The sequence below is a fragment of the Canis lupus genome, chromosome 10 (assembly GCF_011100685.1).
Source record: "Canis lupus familiaris isolate Mischka breed German Shepherd chromosome 10, alternate assembly UU_Cfam_GSD_1.0, whole genome shotgun sequence".
In the NCBI taxonomy this organism is placed as follows: Eukaryota; Metazoa; Chordata; class Mammalia; order Carnivora; family Canidae; genus Canis; species Canis lupus.
In genome coordinates, this window is record NC_049231.1 from 20,860,342 (window position 1) to 20,883,513 (window position 23,172).

The 23,172-nt window shown below is 51.7% G+C and overlaps 2 protein-coding genes across 5 annotated transcripts; both read left to right on the forward strand.

Moving 5' to 3' along the window:
- The first annotated feature begins 232 nt into the window (after window positions 1–232).
- PKDREJ (polycystin family receptor for egg jelly) lies at window positions 233–10,120 on the forward strand. Its single transcript, XM_038551561.1, has 2 exons — window positions 233–247; window positions 2,259–10,120. Exons 1-2 carry the CDS (start codon window positions 233–235, stop codon window positions 9,174–9,176), a joined length of 6,933 nt encoding a protein of 2,310 aa, XP_038407489.1. The 3' UTR covers window positions 9,177–10,120.
- A 6,846-nt stretch (window positions 10,121–16,966) lies between these two features.
- CDPF1 (cysteine rich DPF motif domain containing 1) lies at window positions 16,967–22,172 on the forward strand. 4 transcript variants are annotated; one of them, XM_038550211.1, is made up of 4 exons: window positions 16,967–17,087; window positions 17,508–17,620; window positions 18,652–18,763; window positions 20,870–22,172. In XM_038550211.1, exons 1-4 carry the CDS (start codon window positions 16,971–16,973, stop codon window positions 21,014–21,016), a joined length of 489 nt encoding a protein of 162 aa, XP_038406139.1. In that variant the 5' UTR covers window positions 16,967–16,970; the 3' UTR covers window positions 21,017–22,172. The 4 variants fall into 4 exon arrangements, with proteins under 4 accessions (XP_038406139.1, XP_038406141.1, XP_038406140.1 ...); XM_038550213.1 differs by having other exon boundaries at window positions 16,986–17,083; XM_038550212.1 differs by having other exon boundaries at window positions 16,988–17,101.
- Window positions 22,173–23,172: the final 1,000 nt, after the last annotated feature.

The following is a 23,172-nucleotide window of genomic DNA, read 5'->3' on the forward strand; positions in this document are numbered from 1 at the left end:
CCTCTAAATACTGGAGGAGATCAGAGTCCATCTCCTTCTCCACCTATGCCTCCTCCCTACATGCCCTCTGATGACCCCAATCTGAGTTTTCAGCCCTGACCTTCCTTGTTGTCTTAACTCAGATTGCTAAAACAAAATAGCATAGACTGGGGCAGAGTAGGGGGGTGGTATTTGAACAGTGAGCATTTATTTCTCACAGCTGGAACCAAAAGTCCAAGGTCAAGGTGCCAGCATGATCCGGTTCTTGGTAAGGGCCGTTTCCCTTGTTTGCAGATGGCTGCCTTCTTATGTCCTCACATGGCCTTTCCTTGGTGTGTGCACTCAGAGAGAAAGAGAGAGAGTGGATAAGAAAATAAAACTCTATTAAATGTTGCCTACAGGGGTGCCTGGCCAGCTCAGTCGGTTAAGCGCTCAGCTCACGTCATTATCACAGAGTCCTGGGACAGAGCCCTGCCTGGAGCCCCACATCAGGCTCCCTGCTCAGTGGGGAGTCTGCTTCTCCCTCTCCCCCTCCCTCTGCTTGTGTGCTCTCTATCTCACTCTTTCTATCTCAAATAAATAAATAAAATCTTGAAAAAAAAATGTTGCCTCCAAAAGACCACTTTAGATATAAAGACATAAATAAGTTGAAAGTAAGTGAATGAAAAAATATATGTATATGCCATAGAGACAGTAAGCATAAAAGGCTAGTATGGCTATTTTATTTTCCAGTTTCTTTTTGAGATACAATCAACATATAATTTGGCATTTGAATATAAGGTAAAATAGACTTCAAAACAAAGATTATGGGGATGACTGGGTGGCTCAGCGGTTGAGTGCTTCCCATGCCCAGGGCGTAATCTGGGGTCCCAGGATCGAGTCCCGCATCGGGCTCCCTGCATGGGGCCTGCTTCTCCCTCTGCCTGTGTCTCTGCCTCTCTCTTCTTTCTATGTCTATCATGAATTAAAAAAAAAAAAAAGATAAAAAACAAAACAAAACAAAAAACCCCACAAAGATTATTAGTAGAGATAAACAGAGACATTTCATAATGAGGAAAGGACCAATTCATTGAGACATAATCACAAACATGTATGTCTAATAGAGCCTCAAAATATATGAAGCAAAAATTGACAGAATTAAGGGTAAAATTGACAGGATTAAAGAGTAAAATAGGGATCCCTGGGTGGCGCAGCAGTTTGGCTCCTGCCTTTGGCCCAGGGCGCAATCCTGGAGACCCGGGATCGAATCCCATGTCGGGCTCCCGGTGCATGGAGCCTGTTTCTTCCTCTGCCTATGTCTCTGCCTCTCTCTCTCTCTGTGACTATCATAAATAAATAAAAATTTTAAAAAAGAGTAAAATAGACCATTTCGTAGTCATAATAGAAGAGATTAACACCCTTTCAGCAACTGATAGAAAAACTAGACAAATATCCAGAAAAGACATGGAAGATCCGGGGTTCAATACCAACTATCTTGATTGAGTTTGACATTTTTAGGATCACCCACCCAACAACGGTAGAACATGCAGTGTTTTCAAGTGCTTGAGGACAATACATCAAGGCAGACCACACTAGTCTATGACCTTTCCAACAAGTCTCAATAAATGTAAAGGGATCAAATCATATTGAATATGTTAGAAATCAATAACCATAAGATTTCTTTTTTTTTTTTTTAAGATTTTATTTATTCATGAGAGACACACAGAGAGGGGGAGAGACACAGCCAGAGGGAGAAGCAGGATCCCTGCCTGGAGCAGGATGTGGGACTCTATCCCAGGACCCTGGGATCTCACCCCGAGCCAAGGCAGATGCTCAACCATTGAGCCACCCAGGTGCCCCAAGAACCATAAGATTTCACACAAACTCCAAATATCTGGAAATTAAAGAAGACATTTTAATTCCCAGGTCAAAACCCAAACCGGGGAAGAGTAGAGATGTGTTAAATGGAAGGCTAACAAACACCACAGATAAGCAGGAGACAGGCAGGCAGTGTTTGCAGGGGCATTTACAGCATTAAATGCTTCTATTTATAAAACAAAGGTCTAAAAGCAGTGACTCGGGGTTTCCATCTAAGAAAGTAGGAAAACCAAAGCAAAGTTAGAAACCCGAAGTCAGAGCTCCCTGGGCTCTCAGGGAGGACCAGTCCCTCTCGGTTTCCCTGCAGGCGGTTGGTCCGGAACCAGGCCGTGTTATTGCACGGCCACTCGCGGAGGCAGCCCCGCCTCGGGTGTGGGGGGAGGGGCGGGCACCCCGGAAGCCCATCCCATTCGCCCCTGCAGGGTCGCTGCAGGGTCGTGACCCCGCTGCCCGCACTCCCCACCCCCACCCCCCCGCGGCAGTTGGCTGGACGCGCGGCCTGTGGCGGCGGCGGCGGCAGCAGCGGCGGCTCCCAGGTCTCCGGGGAAGGCGGCTCCATGCGGCCCGGGCCCGCGCTCCTCTTCCTGGGCCTGGGCCTGAGCCTGGGCCTGGGCCTGGGCCTGCACCTGGGCCTCGGCCTGGGCCTGCACCTGGACCGCGGCGGCCTCCCGCAGCCTCCGGCCCCTCCCCGGGCCCCGGCCGCCGTCTTGCTCCCCGGGCGGCACGGAGCCGGGACCCGCGGCCCTGCGCAGGGAGACGCGGCCGCGCTGCGCACCTGGAGGGGCGCCCTGGGCCCCGGGGAGCCGACCGGCAGCGCCCGCCTCCGCCTGCGGCCCCGCGGGGCCTGGCCTGGCACCGGCCGCTGCTGCCTGCCCCGCAGCCCCGCGCGCCGCCTGTGCGTCCAGGTGCGCGCCCTGCTGCGCGCCCACCTGGCCTCGGCACCCGCGCGGGTGCACCTGCAGCCGTGCACCTTTGGGCCGCAGCTGGGCTGGGCCTCGGCCCCGAGGCGCCTCCGCCGAGCGGCCCCCGAGCCGGCCACCGACGGCCCGCGTCCCTACCCCAGCCTCGTGGCCAAGACCAGGTGCCCCACGGACGGGCCCACCACGCCTGTTGCTCTAGAAGCTGTCAACTTGGCCGGGCCCGCAGCCGGCGAGTCTTCGGTGCCCTGCAAGTTACTGGCACAGGAGCCCTGCATTGTCCCCGAGGTAAAGATCACTAGGAACCAAGAAGGTGTTCCTATGCTGGTGAAGAGGAACAAAGAGGGCATCCTCAACGTCACTTTTAAGTACTACTGCCCGGCCACCTCATATATTCTTCCACAGTGGCAAGTCTTTTCCGTTTCCTCCGCATCTGAGGTACCAGACTGGAGTAACCCTTTGGATGTACCAGAGCTGCAATCGGGGATAAATCCCGTATATCTGTATATCCCCCCAAAGTCTTTAGCTTGGGGGATGTATGTGTTTAATTTCTCACTGATCTTTTACGTAGAGAGAAACAGAACAATTGCGGCAGTGGGCTCGGATATCATCTATGTTAACATCACCAAAAGTGACCTACAGGCAGTCATTGCTGAGAATCCCAACATAACGATTAACTTCACAGACACGCTTCTTCTGAATGGATCAGGTTCCTCTGACCCCGACTCTGACAATCCTTTAGAGGGACTCATTTTCTCTTGGTACTGTACCACAGAGCCAAAACAGTACCGGGGAGATAAAATCACAGTGATGAGCAACAAAGTCTGTTTCCCACATTATACTAATCTGAGGTGGCCAAGGGCCTCTGGCCCTGTCTTAACAATTCCACCAGGAACACTTAAAGGTGGAGGTGTCTATTTTTTCAGACTGGTGATCCGAAAGGGTGGTAGGAAAGGCTTTGTCGACAGAACGGTACACGTGCTCAAAGGACCTGCACCTGTAGCCAGCATTTCATGCATTGAAAATTGTGATGCGGTTTTGGTTATTTCGGATAGATTTTCTTTGTTTCTAAATTGTACGAATTGTTCATCAAGTCTTGATCTCTATGAATGGTCACTTCTGTCGTCTAACGGTAGTCAGGTACCATTTGATTGGGTGAGACACACCACAACAGGGAAGACTAGTGCTTATTTGACTCTTAAAGCTTTTGTTTTTAGGAATTTTTCTGAAGCTCAGTTTTGGATTTCTGGGCATATAGCAAGTTGGAGTGGGCATGACTTGCATTTCAGGCACTCCTTTATTATTAACCGTGTCCCTCAAATTGGACACTGCACCATTGATCCACCTAAAGGAGTTTCATTTATTACCAAGTTTGTCATCCAATGTCAGAATTTTAAGGACAATAACATCCCTCTTACATACAAAATAATTGTTTCTGATTTGCATGGGTTTGGTCAGATCAGTTCTGTAAAAGAGAACAGTTTGGGGGCCATCCTGTATTTGGGGAATCAGTCCACAGCACCCCCTTCCTTTCTCCCTGTTGGCATGTTGGCGAATCATTATGCCATGAAGATATACGTTCAGGTGTATGACTCTCTAGGAGCTTTTTCTCAGGTGACTTTGTACTCCACTGTACACTCTCCAACGGACGAATTTTCAGCAAAGGATGTGCTCGACCAGTTATTCAATTTCACCATGGGAACGAATTCATCACTATCTGCTTTGCTTCGAAACAGGGAATTTTTACCTGCAGGTTATTTAATATTTATCGCAGCTTCTGTCTTGAACAGCTTAAAACCTGAATTGACTTTGCAAGCTGACAAAGCCAGACTCCAAGAATACCTTGTCAACCAGACTTTCGTTCTTCCCAATAGCACTTTGGTGGAAATTAGCCAAGTGGTCATGAGCATTGCTAAATTAACTCAGACCACCTCTGGATGCACCCTAATGACTCAGAAGCTTGCCACGGTGAGGATCTGGCAAGCAAACCAAGCCCTACAACAGTCTCGACAGAGGGATGCACACCGCCACTCTGAGCAAATAGAGATCATGAGCACTGGGATATTAACAACCTTGTCTAACATCATTAAAATGATTGTTAACTATGAAGTGGTTGACGAGCCTTTCTACGAGATGGAACTCCTAGCAGACACAATACTGGACAGCAAAGTGCCGGGGAATGAGACCACTGCGCTGACGGCTTCCAGCTTAAACATGTACCTCAGAAAGACCGAGAAGTGGGATGTCACCAATGCCTTCGGCAATAAGCTAACCAGTCGAAATTACTTTAACCCGACGCTCAACGTGAGCAGTGTTCCTAGTCTGCCTGCAAATGCCCCAATTTCCATCATGTTTTGTGAGTTTGTAGACGATCCCTTTCCTTGGCTGAAGTATCAGGAAAACTACTCTGTGGAGGTGGTTGGATTCAGAATGACAGGAACCACACCAAGTGGCAGTGTGACAGAGATCGTGCCTGACATAGCGGAAGTGTACATCACCAGAAAAAACTTGAGCTTTGCGGCTTTTAATCTCACCATGGGCCCCAGCAATGAGCCTGGTAAAGTCGAGGAGTCCTTGAAAAGGACAACAGGGGAGTTTAGCTTTGAGGTGGACAGCAGTGTAGTCAAGGAGGTGCTGGTTCACATTGTGACGGAAGTGACCGTGATTTTCACCGTACTGGTATATGCCGGCAGTCAAATCACCCCCAGTGCTCTGGTCGCCACCTTCTTCGTGCCCTATGACATCCCTCCTGTGGCCAACCAAAGTGACCTGTTTGACTCAGCCTGTACGGTTAAGGAGGCCCGCGTGGTTTGCATTCCACCGTCCCTGCTGCAAGTCATAGCTCAGCGAAGCGGCTCGACCGAGTGTGCCATGATCATAGTTCTGCAGGCGCCTCGTTTCGTCATGGTACCCAGTGTAAAGCTGGTGAGAATTGCTCTCTTCGGTGCTTACTGCTTAGACATGTATGGGATCCAGAGTGATTGGAGAGAAGATACCTGTGTTCTCGGAGAGAAGACCACCTGGCGCCGAGTGCACTGCATCTGCAAACACTCAGGGAGGGCCCGGCGGCAGCTGGACGCAATAAGAAAAGCCGGCAAGCACCTGCAAACCCACTTTTTGACGGCCAAGGTGATCGTGATCCCTAATGCCGTAGATCTGCGGTTGGAGGTCATCAAGAACGTTACCCAGAACCCTGTGACACTCTTCACTGTACTTTTCATTATGCTCATGTACCTAATTCTAGCTTTCTGGGCCTTGCATCGGGATGGAATGGATCGGTTTCTTCGGCATCAAGTGATAATTATACTCGATAATGATCCTTATGATAAGGTATGTTACCTCATCACTATTTTTACGGGAAGCCGTTGTAGGTCTGGGACCAGGGCCAATGTCTTCATCCAACTTAAGGGAACCGAAGGTGACAGCGATGTGCATTGTTTGAGCCATCCATATTTTACAACCCTCCGCCGGGGAAACATCAACTCTTTCCTCCTAACCACGAAAAGTGACCTGGGAGACATCCATTCCATTCGTGTGTGGCACAACAATGAGGGCAGAGCTCCCAGTTGGTATCTGAGCAGAATCAAAGTGGAAAACGTGTTCAGCAGACAAATCTGGCTGTTCATGTGCCGAAGATGGTTTTCTATTGACACCTCTTTGGACAGAACATTTCCTGTGACCCACCCAGACCAGCCTCTGAACAAAATGGACTTTTTCCTGATAGATTCGATATACAAGCTGGGGAGAAATCACACGTGGTTCTCTATTTTCTCTAGTGTCGTGGCCAGGCCATTCAATAGGCTGCAGAGACTGTCCTGCTGTTTGGCGATGCTCATGGCGTCCCTTCTGTGCAATATCATGTTCTTTAATCTCAATCCAGAAGATGAAACGGAGCCGGAGGAGAGAAGGTACATCAGGTCAATGATGATAGGCCTGGAAAGTGTCTTAATTACAATCCCGGTGCAACTATTGGTCGATTTTCTGTTCACCTACTCCCAGAGGGAACCTCGTGTGGCTCTAGAAGAGTCAGCTCCCCGGAAGAATTCTTTGGTGCCAACGAGCGAACACTGGGAGGAATATCTGGAAAAGTGGCATGCTCTGGAAATGGTGGACGCACAGACCAAGGTGGCTTTGAAGCTGCCACCCGGGAAAAGCGCCAGACCTCAGGAGGCTTCGGCCAAGGACCCCCCCGTGGCACTGCACCCGCATAAGAAAGGACAGAGCAAGGTCTCAGGCCCCCAGAAGAAAAAAACCAAAGCCAGTAACCAGAACGCAAAAGACAATAAAAATCAAAATGCCCAACCTGTCACTATGACAGAGCCGTCTCTGATAGTGAGCCATCACCTCGAAATTGACAAGAAGTGCAGGGTCAATCTGCCTTGGTATTGCGTGTACCTAGCGTGGGTCCTGATTTTCATCACGTCCAGCATAGCTTCCTTCTTCATTGTGTTTTATGGGCTGACCTATGGCTATGATAAGTCGATAGAATGGCTCTTTGCATCGTTCTGTTCCTTCTGTCTGTCCGTCTTTCTGGTGCAGCCGTCTAAAATCGTATTCTTGTCAGCCCTCAGAGGAAATTGGCGCAAGTACTGTAAAAATCTCTCGTGGACAAGCGGGTACTGCTACACCGAGATCAAGCTGCACAGCAGGAGCTTCAGCCCCGAAGAACTGGAGAAGCGACACGAGCAGATCCTGCAGCTCCGAAACTCCAGGATGTACCAGCCTCTGACCGAAGACGAAATCAGAATATTCCAAAGAAAGAAGAGAATCAAGAGGAGGGCGTTCCTGTTTCTGAGTTACATCCTGACTCACTTCATCTTTCTCGCCCTCCTGCTGAGTCTCCTTGCCCTCCTGCGCCACACAGACAGCTTCTACTATAACCAGTTCATTCGCGATCAGTTCTCCGTGGATCTCAGCTCGGTGACCAAGCTGGCAGACATCTACAGGTGGCTGAACAGCGTGCTGGTGCCTCTGTTCCACAACGAACAGGATCCAACATATCTACCCGATAGCTCCTCTAAAATCCTGGGTCTCCCCCTGCTGAGGCAGGTGAGGGCAAAACCTGGTGACAAACTCTGCCCGCCTGCCAAAAGCTTTGCGCACACTGGCATGGAGCAAGAGATCCGCTGTCATCCCAGCTATGGCACCGACCTGGAAGACACGAGAAACTACACTGACCTTTGGAATACAGTGACTAAGAGGGCAGTGGACAAGAATACCAACGGGTTTACCTACAAGCCCCCAGAGAAGGTGTGGGCATATTTCTCCCATGGACTCTTACACACCTATGGGTCCGGAGGCTACGCCTTCTATTTTTTCCCCAAGCAGCAGCAGTTTAATTCCACGGTGAGGCTCAGGAACCTGCAGAGCAGCAACTGGCTTGACGAGAAGACATGGGCCGTGCTTCTGGAGCTGACCACCTTCAACCCAGACATCAGCCTGTTCTGTAGCATTTCGGTCATTTTCGAGGTGTCTCAGTTAGGAGTTGTAAACACAAGCATATCCGTGCACTCCTTTTCGCTTGCTGACTTCAACAGGGAAACTTCAGCCGAAATCTACTTGTATGTGGCCATTCTCATCTTTTTTTTAGCCTACGTTTTCGACGAGGTCTACGTCATCTTGCAAGAAAGGGCCTCCTACGTGAGAAGCGTGTACAATCTGCTCAACTTTGCTTTAAAATGCATATTTACCGTGCTCATCGTGCTTTTCTTCCAGAAGAACTTCTTGGCCACTGGCATAATCCGGTCTTACTTGTCGAACCCTGACGATTTCATTCCCTTTCATTCGGTTTCTCAAGTAGATCACGTCATGAGGATCATTTTGGGTTTCCTGTTATTTCTGACCATCTTGAAGACCCTCAGGTATTCCAGATTCTTTTACGATGTGCGCTTGGCCCAGAGGGCCATTCAGACTGCCCTTCCTGGCATTTGCCACATGGCGCTTGTGGTGTCCGTGTACTGCTTCGTGTACATGGCCTTTGGCTACCTGGTGTTCGGTCAACACGAGTGGAACTACAGCAACTTGGTTCACGCCACACAGACAATATTTTCCTATTGCGTCTCAGCATTTCAGAACACGGAATTCTCCAACAACAGGGTTCTGGGGGTCCTGTTCCTCTCATCTTTCATGCTGGTGATGATCTGCATACTGATCAACTTATTTCAGGCAGTGATTTTGTCTGCCTATGAGGAAATGAAGCAGCCCGTGTATGAGGAACCGTCAGACGAAGCGGAAGCCATGACCTATCTGTGTCGCAAGCTGAGAGCTATATTTAGGTTTCTGACCTTCCAACCTAAGGACGAAGATGAACCAGAGTTCTTTGTTGACATGCTGTATGGACAGCCAGAGAAGAACAGCCGCCGGTATCTGGGGCTGAAGACCAGAAACATTAATGGGAAGAAAATGGTTTATCTTGTTGTGTGATGAGTGACAGGGTTGAGAACCAAGGGCAAGAGTTCCCCCAGATGCTCATTCTGTGGGTATAGGTAATGTTCAGTGGCTCAGTGGTGCTCTCTACCCATGCCCTTCAAAATGCACACCCCTACTTTTGGAAGTGTCTCCACTTTTGGCCTCTGCTCTTGAGTGTTGGAATGTAGGGCAGTTCTGCGACATGGGAGCCAGGGGCTAATTCCTCCTCTATAGGGGAATTAGGTGTCTTGGGAGCCCATAGCAGGTTAGAGTATTAGAGACCCAGAGCTGAGAGAGAGAGAGAACTCAAGCCCCCCCTCCCCCGCCCCCCGCCGCCTCCACCTTACCAGGGCAAAGCATTCTCCCTGGGACTGAGAGCCAAGAGCTTGTGGCTCATCAGCCCCTCTAGGAGTTCCTTTTCCAGATCTGGAGCACCCTTCCCAGCACTGCCCCCACCAGGCCTCCCCTCTTCCACACCCCCAACACAATCCAGCTGGGCCAGGCCTGGAGGGACCTTGTGGGGAATTCCGAGATTTGTGCTCCTGCTTTTGAATTCAAGGATGGGCGCTGAGGGTCAGCAGCTTCCCATCTACTCCTTAGGGCTATTGCAAGTTAAAGGTGTAAAATTTAATAACATATTCCAGTCATTAGACATGAATTTTGTTAAACAACAAAAAAACATGTGTGGGGTGGGGGGGGAAGGAGTGGGTTCATGTTGAAAGATAGTAAACGTTCTATATGTTGACTAAAACAGTATATCCATCCAGGACTTGGGCTTTGGGTTATTAACAGCATGGTGGATTATTTCCGAATAATACAGAAAATGTGTTTTTTTGTTTGTTTGTTTGTTTAAGAGAAATATGGGCTCATAATTCTTATTGTTCTGCCCAGAAGCATGTTCATTTATGTAGATGCCACTTTAAACTTTATCAGAATTAAATGTGAGATTTCTTCTGTGAGACTTGCCGTGATTTCTGCGTGAGGGGCATATATACAGGTGGCTCCTGCCCTCCACATTGAGAGCCAGTGAAAGGGGACGACTCAATCAGGTGGGCGACAACTTTGTCCCAAGCACTTCTTACTCACTTGATGCCCCCGCGGTCCTCAGCTCTACTGGAATGGCTCACAGGCGCGCACACACATTCCATCCCAGTCACACAGTAGGATCCGAAGGTCAGGTTTGGATTTGTTAAGTCCCCTGGTGGGGAGGTCATGGGAGTCGCTGGGTCCATTCTGGCCCACTGGCCTCAGCTGGAGTTCACATTCATAGATGTCACCTCCTTTACCACCCAGCTTCTGAACAGATTGAGAAAAAGTAAACATGATGGCCAAATAATTATTTTTTACATTTAGAGGCCAGTTGGGCTCCAGATAGGTAGATGTCCTTGCTTATGGAATCCCAGGATGAGAATGTGAGCCCCGGCCACAGGAAGCCTGAACCATCCTCCCCTGAGAGCTTGGAAGACCCACACAGGTGAGGCAGAGATTCATGCTCCATGGATGGGTGCTCTCAGACACTCCCAAATTAGCAATCAGCTGAAGCCTCGGCCCCTCTCCAGGCTTCAGGTAGACTGGTCGGTCTCCCTTCCCAGGAAGAGTGCTCTGGGGGTGAACGTACCCCATGACACAGAGCTGTGCATTGGGAAAGAGCGAGTTACAGGGCCCGAGTGGGCAGGCCCAGCTGGAGAGGCCTCAGGCCCAGGAAGGGGACCTGGCCCTCCTGGTACCAACACGGATGCTGTCTGAGGACCAGGGAGGCAGCTCTAGGTCCTACGAAGGAGACCAGGCTTTTAACTTCTGGTTACGATGAGAAGTCTGGGAGTCACAGGACTTTCCCAAGCATAATGGGAAAGAAGAGAGTGCCAGGGGCCTTCTAATCCAATAGAGCAATGATAACTATTATCTAGTTAAGAAATATAGGGATGCCTGGGTGGCTCAGTGTCTGCCTTCGGCTCAGGGCGTGATCCCGGGGTCCTGGGATTGAGTCCCATATCGGGCTCCCCACAGGGAGCCTGCTTCTACCTCTACCTGTGTCTCTGCCTTGCTCTCTGTGTCTCTCGTGAATAAATAAATAAAATCTAAAAAAAAAAAAAAAAAAAAAAAAAGATGTAGAAATGCCAATGACAATATTACCAGGAAAACAGAATAACAAGTGAGACAAAAATGCAGGTTCTTTTGAAGGCCATTTTATTATTATTATGACTTTACTCTCATGCGCAGAAAACAAAAGTTGAAGTAGTTCTAGATTTTTTCCTCCTGTTGGACTGTGGCTGCTTCCTTGCACAGGAGGAAAAATCTCCATCCACATTGGTTTATCTGAGGACCCAGTGCAATTCAGGCAGCAAAACTGCAACTCAGCGATTTTATGTATTATTTTTTTTTTAAGATTTTATTTAAGAGAGAGCGAGGGAGAGGGACAAGCAGCCTCTGCACAGAGTGTGGAGCCCAAAGTGGGGCTCGATGAGCTCAAGACCCCGAGATCGTGACCCGAGTAGAAATCAGGAGTCAGACACTTAACCGGCTGAGCACCCAGGTGCCCCACAACTCAGCAATTTGAAAGCTGTTTCTAAAAATCCTTCTGTTCTCATCCTAGACTAATGTGACAGTTCTGAACACCCAGGTGTGTGCACCCAATAGGAAACCAAGATGAACCTTCTCAGATTTGTTCTCACTTTAGCCCCTTACCAGCTCAGGATTTCAAGAGTCCTACATGCAGAGACATCTCTCCATCTGCAGCTACTGGGGAGCTTCATCCATCTCAGACTCTTTGGTTAGTTATGAAAACTTGCTTTTTTGAGGCCTGCAAAGTGTTTGTTTTACTGTTAGAAATTTACTTAAAAACGATACATCACAAAAGGTATTTTGTCTACGGGTGGCCAGAACAGGTCTCTAAATGAAACCCCCGGGACGCCTAGGTAGCTCAGCGGTTTAGCGTCTGCCTTTGGCCCAGGGCATGATCCCGGAGTCTCAGGATCGAGTCCCGTGTGGGGCTCCTTGCATGGAGCCTGCTTCTCCCTCTGCCTGTGTCTCTGCCTCTCTCTCTCCCTCTCTCTCTCTCTCTGTGTGTCTCTCATGAATGAATAAATAAAACCTTTAAAAAAATAAATAAATGCAACCTCCTCCACCACTCCATGGGGAACCAAACCTCCCCCTGAGCCAGAAGGGAGCTCTGGCGTGGTGTGTGGCAGGTGGGTGTCCACGCATCACGCAGGGCTTCCCTGGGGGCTGGTGAGCCTGTCGTTCTATTTTGTGGAGATTCGTCTTGCTGGGCACTTAGGAGGTATGGCCTTCTCTCTATGTATATTGTACTTTTAAAAGTTTTCTTTTAAAAAAAATAAAAATAAAAAAATAAAAAATAAAAAACTCAGGCCTGCTCCTGAAATTTTATTAAAACTAAAAGCAAAATGCAATCTTTTAGACCTTAATTTTCCTGGCAGAGGTGGAGACAGGGATGAATAGGATTATTCTCAAGGGCGGAATGAGGTGCGTGAAGAGTGAATCTTCCACACCAGCACCCTTTTGTTGCTGCCAGCAATGCTTTGCTTTAGAGTCTAGTCTGCAGTCAATGCTTTTTTTTTTTTTTTCTTCCCATCTTCAGGCTTCCTTTCTCAGTCTTCACCGAGATACACAATGTGCACTATTTGTTCAGGATTGTGACTTTTAAAAGTTATTCTTTTAAGACCACATTGATACACAGTTCGTAAGAACTGCCACAACATATGGGTAATTATCTTCCCCAGCAAGCAACTCCTAACATGGGGGGAGGGTGGCACCAGGAGATACTATAAGTCTCCATATGTCTAAATATTTAAAGGTTATAAAACAAGCTACAAACTATTACATAAAATAAGTTATATCTACCTACCTTGACAAATACACCTATGTAATGACAAAAAAATATTATACATAACACAATGGTTTTCCTAGAACTACAAATTGGCAAAATACCAAAGATAACCAAATTATCATTGTGGACCTCTGGGTGTTCTTCTGATGGGCCACCAGTGCTTGGATGAGCAAAAAGACATTCCCGATCAATCTGTAAAGTCTTACATATGTATTCCATAAAGCTTTGTTCTCTTGCCTTCGTTTCAGAAAAATCATTATATTGATAATAATAAAGATTTTCACATGATTGTTCTATGGATGATATGCCACACTAGACAACTTTTCCTGAGTCATCAGAGTGTCCATACTGTTTCTGATTATCTCAGTTGGGAGAAAATTCATTCTGCAGAGGGGGTAGCAACTGGAATTGTCAATAAAATTTGTAAAGCTTTAGGTTTAGAATCAAATCACCAGTGTTGATGTCCTGTCTGAACATTGCAAAGAGTGCATATAAAAAACTCCCACAAAATTTTTCCTTCCCTGATTTAAATTTTGCCCTCATTTCACTACCACCACTGTTCCTTACAATTTACCTCAGTCCACAGGGTGTTTATGTTTTTCTATTTTCACATTTTTCAGTGCTGGGATATCATAAAAGTGGCAACCGTGGCAGGCCTTTCGTGTTGCTCAAATTCCTCTTCGGTAGAAACTCTGCCTCGATCTAAAGTGGCCAGAAAATAGTCTCTATAGAAATGAGTTCTAGGATTATTTGTACATGAATCTTCTCATTCAGGCCCCAGCAAGTGTTTCGGTTCCCTAGTTCTAATTTCCCTATATTGAATGTGAATGTCATTTTGGTGGTTTCGTTTTGTTTGTTTGTTTTAAAGATTTTATTTATTGATGAGAGACACAGAGACATAGGCAGAAGAAGAAGCAGGCTCCCTGCAGGGAGCCTGATGTGGGACTTGATCCCAGAACACCTGGGATCACGCCCTGAGCTGAAGGCAGACTCTCAACCACTGAGCCACCCACGTGCCCCACATTTTGGTGTTTTTTAAAAAAAATTTAGGCCAGTTTTAGGCTCACATCAAACTTGGGCAGAAGCTACAGAAATTTTCCATAGAACCCTGACCCCCGCGCAGGCACAGCCCCCTCCCCCATCATCAACCTCCCCCAGGTGGCTCATTTGTTACAACTGGTGAATCTACATGGTTGACTTCAGGGCTCACTCTATGTCCCACGTTCTATGAATTTGGACAAATGTATAATGATATGTATCCACCATCATAGTGGCATGCAGAGTAGTTTTACTGTCCTGATAGTCCTCATCATCCCACCTATTCATCCCTCCCCTCTAACATGGGGCAAACATTGATTTTTTTTTTTTTTAACTGTCTCCCGTTTTGCCTTTCCCAGAATGTCACATAGTGAGAATTGTATAACAAGTAAGCTTTTCAGACTGGCTGCTTTCACTTAAGAATATGCATTTAAGTTTCCTTCATGGCTCGGTAGCTCCTCTCTTTTTAGTTTCGAGTAAGATTCCATTGCCTGGATGGATCACAGTTTACTTATCGATTCGCCCACTAAAGGACATCTTGGTTGCTTCCAAGTTTTGGCAATTATGAATAAAGCTGCTATGATGGCACACCTGGGTGGCTCAGCCAGTAAAGCATCTGCCTTTGGCTCAGGTCATGATCCTGGGATCTTCTGGGATCGAGCCCCACAGCAGGCTTCTTGCTCAGCAAGGAGTTTGCTTCTCCCCTCTCCCCCTGCCATTCCACCCGCTTGTTCTCTCTAATAATATTTAATGTCTAATGTCAAGGAGCCTCTTTTTTTTTTTTTTTTTTTTAAGGATCCTTGAGGGGAGCCTGACGTGGGACTCAATCCCATGACCTTGGGATCACCACCTGAGCCAAAGGCAGATGCTCAACCACTAAGCCACCCAGGTGCCCCCAAATAAAGAAATCTTTAAAAAAAAAAAGCTGAAAAGAACATCCACATGCAGGTTTTTGTGTGAACATAAGTTCTAACTCCTTTGGATGAATACCAAGGGGTGCAATTGCTGGATTATATGGTGAGAATATGTTTAGTTCTGTAATAAAATGCCAAGCCATCTTCCAAAACAGCTGTACCATTTTGTATTCCTGCCAGCCATGAAGGAGAGTTCCTGTTGCTTCACATCCTCCTCAGCAGTTGCTGTTGGCAGCATTTGGATTTTGGCCATTCTAATAGGTATGGAGTGGTAGCTCATTATTTTAATCCACATTTCCTTGATGACATAGGATGTGGAGCATCTTTTCATATGCTTATTTGTCACCTGTATATTTTCTTTGGTGAGATGTCTGTTCAGGTCTTTGGCTGATTTTTAAATCAGGTTGGTTGTTTTGAGTTTTAAGAGTCATTCGTACATTTTGGAAAATAGCCCTTTACCATATACATCCCCCCCCCCCCCCATTCTGTGGCTTGTCTTTTCGTTGTCTTGATACAGCACTTATTTTACACCCAGTTTCTCTTTTTTAAAAAGATTATCATATTTTTATTCTTCTTGACAAGTGGTTTATTGTATTTCCCAAGATTCATCTGTAAATATTTAGTTTCTTTTAGCAAACCATTTTTTGAGACATTTTGAGATATTTTTAATCCTTTCAGATTTTTTTTTCTTCTACTAAAAACTGTGGACAGCTCAAATTCAAAATTAATTTTGTTTTCTGCCAAAGACCGTGATTATTTGCTCTTTGAATATTTTGCTTAGCTTTTCTAACTTGTCTAGCCTACCGGCTTTAAGAGTATTCATGAGACCACAGTCATGTATCTGAGAAGTTGCAGGTCATATATGAAAAGCTTGGCGGGGCGGGGGGAGTGGGGCTCCCTGGGTGGCTCAGCAGTTTAGTGCTGCCTTGGCCCAGGGCCTGATTCTGGGGTCCCCCAATCCAGTCCCACGTCGGGCTCCCTGCATGGAGTCTGCTTCTCCCTCCTCCTGTGTCTCTGCCTCTTTCTCTCTCTCTATGTCTATGATAAATAAATAAATAAATCTTTAAAAAAGAAAAGAAAAGAAAAGAAAAGAAAAGAAAAGAAAAGAAAAGAAAAGAAAAAAAAAGAAAAGAAAAGAAAAGAAAAGCTTCGGGCTCAGCGGTTTAGCACCTGCCTTTGGCCCAGGGCATGACCCTGGAGACCCAGGATGGAGTCCCACATCGGGCTCCCTGGATGGAGCCTGCCTCTCTCTCTCTCTCTGTGTCTCATGAAATAAATAAAATCTTAAAAAAAAAATGCTTCGTCCAGTTGGTCCATCTTTGGGCAGATCCAGAAAAAACCAATTTCAACAGTATATGTAATCTTGGAATCAATCCAAAGAATGCTATCGCTGTTAGGCACCCAGGGCTCATATCTGCAAGTTAAAAAGTCTAGAGCGCTTGCTAAAATCCCCAGGGTCCAAGTCCAGGTCCAGGTCCAGGATTAGTTGTTATTCCCAGGATTACTAAAATGCCTCAGATACTCCTGATTTCTCAGTTCCCCAAGGGAGGAAGCCCCAGACCGCAGGCCTGCTGGCTTCTGAGGCTGCGCAGGGCTTCGCGGGTGCAGGGGGGCCTGGGGGGGCCTGGAGGCGAGCAGGGGAGGCTGGGGCAGGGACACCCCGGGGCCAGCGCAGGGCGGGGCTCGGCAGGGCAGCTCCCCTCCGGCGTCTGCGGGGGTCGCGGGCAAGGGCGGGGCGCGTTGTGAACCCATCTGGTCCGCCGCCCGGGGTGGACGGGGCCGCTCCCGCCGGTCCCGATGGGGTGCGGGGCACACGGAGCCGGCGAGCTGGGACCGGGTCGCGCCAGCCCCGGCGCGGGGACACACTACAGCGACACCCAGCACCGCGCTGCGGCCGGAGGAAGACCCGCCCCTCCCCCAGCCCGGGGCCGTCGGGGGCGGGGCCGTCGGGGGGCGGGGCCGGGGCTGCGCACGCGCCGTGGGGCGGTGCCGGCGGGAGGCGGGTCGCGCATGCGCCGTGGGCCGAGGGCCGCGTGGTGCGCACCTGCTGGCCGGGATTGGGCGGCGGAGGCTTCAGGCCCCGGGGGCGGACCCGGACGTGCGCAGGCGGCGGGGCCACTGAGGCAGGCAGGACTGCGCGGGTGAAACAGCGGCGGCGGGAGGCGGCCGGGGCGCGGCCCCCGAAGCCCGAGGGGAGGGAGAAGGCAACACGGCCGGGGGCCCGGGGCCTGACCCGCCGGACAGCGGCTGGAACCCCCGTGGGGACGTGGGGGAGCCCGCGGCCGTTGCCCCCGCCCTGTGTGCGCCCTGGGCATGGACGCCCGGGTCGGGGTGCCGGCTGGAGTGTGTTGGGGAGCCCCCTAGGTTTGAAGCCAGCAGCCAGCCTTGTGTTGAAGCTTGTCCTGCTGGCTCTGCACCTGTGCACCGGGGGTCCTTGTCCGTAGGGGGTGCCCTGGGTCTTGGGGGTCAGAAGCAAGCAGTGGGAGGCCTGGAGACTGCGCAGCGCTTGGTTCTCAGGGGGCCATGCCCTGTGTCTTGGGCTTGCAGATGGAGGGTGAGGCCGGGCGCCGGCCCCTGGGCGTGTTTAAGTGCCAGCTCTGTGCCCTGACAGCGCCGTACAGCTACGTGGGGCAGAAGCCCCCTGACACCCACTCTGTCGTGTGAGTACACCTGGCTCCTTGGGCTGCTGGCCCAGGAGGCCCCAGGCTGGCGGTCCCTGAGTCTGACACCTGGGTGGTGCTTTATTAGGCCCTGGACGCTGCAGGGGGGCCCTGCGGAGGCACAGGGCAAGGCCCTCACCCCTTCCTCCCCTTCCTCCCCACTCCACCCGGAGCCCAACACCTGCTCCCGCTGTGGGGTAGAAGCACTGTCCCTGAGGGAGTGAAAGGCCCCGGGGCAGCCCTTTCCTTTGGGGCTGAGCCTTGTTGCCATTCCTCCTGGTTCCCGTGGACGTACTTTCTGAGTGGAAAGCCTGTCCACCCCCCTTGCACGGGTGGAAGTGAGTCCAAAGGACCAGCTTCTTGTAAATTTGCCCAGAGCCGACCTTGAGTAGAGCCAGTGGGTCCTGGGATTTGAATCATGACCTTTAACTTGTCCTTCATCAAATGCCGTGTCATGAGGAAGCTGACCAGTACGTTGCTCACCCATTGTGTTACTCAGTGGGGCAGGTGGCAGGGGCCAGGGCTTTCTCCTGGGTGGGTTCCTCTGCTTACCAGGAACCTGGGCTGTCATCACAGAATCCCGTTGGTCTCCTTTGATGTGCAGGGTGAGGCCAGGACCTGACACACAGTGTTGGGCGCCCTGGTTCTCCCTGTGTGGGGGAGCGGGTGGCTTGAGAGTAGGTGTCCGCATGCTAGGAGTGTAGGGATGAGCCCTGTGCCCCGTGCACCCGTCCTAGTGGGGCAGGTAGGGGGTGGGGCCTTGCTTTGCACTGACCTGACTTTTGGTGGGTGAGGAGTGGTTCTCCCAACGCAGCTGTCAGAGCCGAGAGCAGCTCCGATTTCCATTCCAACCTGCTCCCCGATTGCTTGCTCTTTTGTTACTACCCGGTGGCACAGGGGGACCAGCCCCTCCTCCTGTGAGCCCACCCAGGCATGCAGGCCCTGGTGAGGTCCATTCCATGCTACTGCCAAGCTTCAGGCAACGGAGGTTCAGGCCGTTCTGACCTCTGGCGTCACTTACCATCCTGCAGCCTCCTGGAGGAGAGTTACGTCATGAAGGACCCATTCACCCCAGACAAGGACAGATTCCTGGTCCTCGGCTCTCGATGCAGTTTATGCAGCCGGCTGGTGTGCGTGAGCCCGGTGGGTAAGCTGTGTGGGCCAGGGCTGCCTCCCCTCCCTCCCTTCCTCTGGCTGGGACCCTGCACACGGCCGTGGGAAAGGTGACATGTGAGCCTTTCCCAAGGACGGCTTGAGTATCAGCCCCTTCTTGCCTCGGTGATCGTAGGAGCCCCCCAAGTCACATGGGGGGGCAGCTGGTCCACCTGGTTATGGGTAGGACCTGCAGAGGTGAGGAGACAGGCAGAAGGGCGAGCTGGGGTCGGTCGAAGGGTCTCCGTGTTGGCTGTGGAGTGGGTGTGGACAGTTCTGGCCCTCCCCACCGTGCCTGTGGCCACTGGCTGCTCTCTGTGGGACGGTGACCTTCTTCCTACTTGTTCTTGGAGGGACCTTCCCCAGGAAGGAACTGTGCTTTCTCGAGCATTCATTGTGGGCCAGGCCCTGTGCTTGGGGCCTGGTGCACCAGTGCAGGATCCTTTATTCCTGCCCTGAACGTAGCTGTGCAAACCAGTGTTGGCCCCATATCATAGGTGAGGACTCGGAGGTTCAGGGAGGCTGAGTAGGCCCAGGCCACCAGGGGAGTGAGCCTACTGTTGAAAACCCCAGGGATGGGCGGTGGTGTGGCCGTGTGGCTGAGCAGCGTGGCTGCTGTAACCCCAGTGACCCAGCGGTACAGTAGTCCCTGGGCACTCTGCGAGGGGGCAAGGTGCGGGCAAGGCTGCTGTCACAGGCCAGGTTTAAACATCAGCCTCTGTCCCTGAAGGGGCAGAATGACAAGATTGGGCAGGGTGGGAGGAAGCTGCAGCAAGGCAGAGGCCTGGGTGTTCAAGGACATGGGTGGCTGATGGGTGGCTGGGAGGACTCAGCGGGAGAGAAGCAGCTGGGAAATAAGACTGCAAAGGGAAGCTGGGCCAGGGAGGGGGAGAAGCCTTGAATGCCACACTTACACTTTTGGGCCGTACTTGGTGAGCAGAGGAGAGGGTGCTCCAGGTGGTATCCGAGGTCTCCAGCATTGTTGGATGAAGTGCTTGGCTGGTGGCAAGTGAGTCCCCTCTCTTACATGGGAACAGATCTCTTCTGAGCACCGCAGGAAGGACAGCCTTGTCTTAGCCGAGGCACACTCTGAGCTGCTGGAACCCAGAGCCCCCAAAATACAGTGGCCTGATGATAACAGTTTTCCCTTACTTTTTGTACATGTGAGAATCCAGAGCAGGTGGTGCCGCCTGGAAAGGCACTGCTGCCATTCTCAGCACACAGCATCCACTGAGGCTGAGGAGGCTGCTGCAGCTCCCACCATCACACCTGTGCTCCCACCAGCAGGAAGAGACGGGGAGCACATGCCCATCCCTTCAAAGGGCATGCCCGGGAGGTGACGCAGAGCTGCCAGCGACACAGACCCAGCCATGTGGCCACACCCAGTTGCAGAAGGGTCTGGGAAAGTCGTCTGTGGATGGGGCCCTGGGCAGTGGGTCTCAGGGGTTGAGTGGCAGAGGATGGGCACAAGGGAGGGTGGCCCCCATTGCACAGATCTGACCTCCCGCCCAAACCAGCAACCTGCCTTTGGCCTTTATGGTGTGTGTGGCTGCCCCCAGCCCGGTGGTCGCCGAACCCTTGCCCACTACTGATAACCAGGGAGGGGATGTCGGGTCTCTGACTCTCTAGGTCTGGGCTCTGCTGCTGCTATGCATTGTTATCACTTCACCCGTGATGGAGCCGGGCAGTCCCCAGGGCCCTTCCACGCCATCCTGGCCCTACCACCCTGGTCGACCCGGGCCTGCTCTCTGACACCTTCACTAGTCTCACTGGGTGATGCTCACCTGCTCAGAACCCCCGACGCCCCACTGTCTGTGGGGTCTGATAGAGGTCGGCTCTCTGCTCCCCGGCAGCCCTCTATGGTCTTTCCTCTTAGGTGATGACCATTCTTGGAGGTGGCTGGCCAGGCCCTGGGCCCTGCTGTCCCCTGTGCCGTTCTGGCCCTGGCCGCCCCATCCTGGCCACCCCCTGCCCAGCTGACCCCACCCCCCCACTCCCCACCGGCTCCTGTACATGGCCAAGGGCTGGCCTCGGAGAAGCCTGCACTGCGCTCCCCGCTCTGGTACTTAGCCCGCATCCTTCCCCGGCCTCTTTCAGGAATGCAGTTTATTCTACTCCAAGAGATTTTGCCTCCCCTGTGTCCGGGACAACATGGACGCCTTCCCTCAGGAAATCCGGCAAGACTTGGAGAAAAGGAAAGCTCCATCGAAGAGGCCTGCCAGCCAGCCTGGCTCTCGGACGTGAGTGCGGCCAGGTGCGGGGGTGGCAGCGGCACCTCTCATGGAGCCCCTGGGCAGCCAGGCCTCTGCACCCGCGGCAGGGATGGGGCTGTACGGGAGCTGTCATGGCAGCCTCATCCCGGGGCGGGCAGGAGCAGCGTCTGCAGAGAGCAGGGGCCCAGCCTGCAGTAGGAAGGGGCCCGGGAGGTGGGCAGAGAAGGCCGTCGGGGGGCAGGCCTCGCGCGTCCAAGAGCCTCCTCGATGCCGAGACCACAGGGCGGGAACTGACGAAGGTCTAGACACCGGCACCGAGGGAAGCCGAGGCTGGGCCGGCTGGGCCTTCCGCCCCCCTCCCCGGACCTGGACCTCTAGGCCGCCCCTCCAGGTCATCCCCTGGCTTCTGTGTACCCGGGGCCAGGCCTGGAGGGCCCTGTGCGGATTCATCAGATCCAGGAATTGCCTCCAGTGACGTGCTGCTCCCCTTGGCCCTGAGGACACAGGAGCGAAGGGACAAAGCCCACTGTCCTGGTCCAGTGTGGGGAGGACCTCTGGTCGCGCTGGGGGTCGTGCCACCCGTGCTGACACGGAGGCAGGAGGGCTGGAGTGAAGACGCGTGCCTTCCCCATCCCGGGGAGTGGAGTCCACGCAGTGAAGACGTCACTCAGTGGGATGGTTCACAGGGAGGTGACCTGCGGGAAGGTGCCTGAGGGGTGTGGGCAGCTGCACTTGGTGATTAGGGGGCCTGGGGCCGGTGGAATTTTACTTCACACCTTCATGATACCTGGATAATGTTTTAAATCTTGACCATGTGTTAGATTCATAATTAAAAACCCAAAGAACCAGTTAATGTTTTGAAACATTTGCAAGACAGATGTTCCCCTTGGCACTCGGACCTGGCGTGCGTGGCTGGGGGTTGGGCGTTGCCACTTGCAGTCTCCTCTGTTTCCGCGGGCTCTGGCCCCAGCCCCAGGCCCAATCCCATTCCCAGGCACAGGGATGCTTTCCCTCCGCCCTCCTGCAGGGCCTCGGAACTTGAGCTGCTCGCTTGCCCCTCTCCACGGGAGACTCAGCACTGGCCCTGGGGCACTCCTTCCCCACGGGCACCCGTCCCCGGGGGCTCCCGCGGCCCCCACCTCGGCAGTGGGTGAGGGGAGAACGAATAAAGAGCTTTTATCAGCCAATCTGCGCACTGGGTTTTATTTCCAGACGCTTCCCCTGCATCACTGCAGGCAAATGGCTGTCATCCTGCGGCCACACTGTCCCAGGTCCATGCTGTGCCTTTGCCTAGAGGCGAAGACCCCTGCGGGCGGGGCCACGCTGGGCTGAGGGCAGACGCTGCTGACGGGGATTTTCACTACATATTTGCCTCCCAGCATCACTCAGAACTCACCGACTGATTTTAAAAAATAGTTTTATTTTTTAAAACCATTAAGGCAACACTGTACCCTGAAATTAACTCCTTACATTCATCAGTCTTACAGCAGGACATTCCAGATACGTACATTCCCATCAACTCAGGACTTGGATCAACAGATGTGATCAGTTCAACCTCCTAGCAGGAAACAGAATAAGACCGAAGATTTCTTGAAATTAAAGTCCTAGTCCTCTAATTGCTCGGAATCGCTATTGGTTAACGTGACTCGGGACGTTGCATTTGCTCTTCTGAGCCCACCCCTGCTCCCTGAGGCTCCAGAGGCCCCCCCAGACCCCGACCCTGACTGAGACACCAGAACCCGCTCTAAAGGATCTCTCTGGAGCTGCCCCCGTTTAGCATGAAGACGAGGGGTCTGTCATCTGAGTATAAGGCACCTAAGTGGTAATGAGGGACACACCAAGATCTTGCCTTGGAAACCTGCACCCGTTGGATGTTCTGACACGTATTGGCCAAATGCCCTCCCCTCGTCCTTGGGGACCCTGGGGGTAGCACACGGGGACCCCAAGAACACATTCCACCAGGATACTACGAACGAGCCGTGGGAGCCTGGCGGGGCCTGTGGTTTCCGTTGTGTGCTTCTCGGGGGGGGGGGGGGGGCGGGGGGTGCTGTCCAAGGGCTACAGAGAACCCGATGTGCAAATACCCTGTCAGAAGGTTTTGGATTGCCTGAGTTCTTTGGTAATAACCCACAGGTGACAATTCCCTGAAGCGCAGACGGCGGCTTACCACCCGGGAAGAGTTTGGGT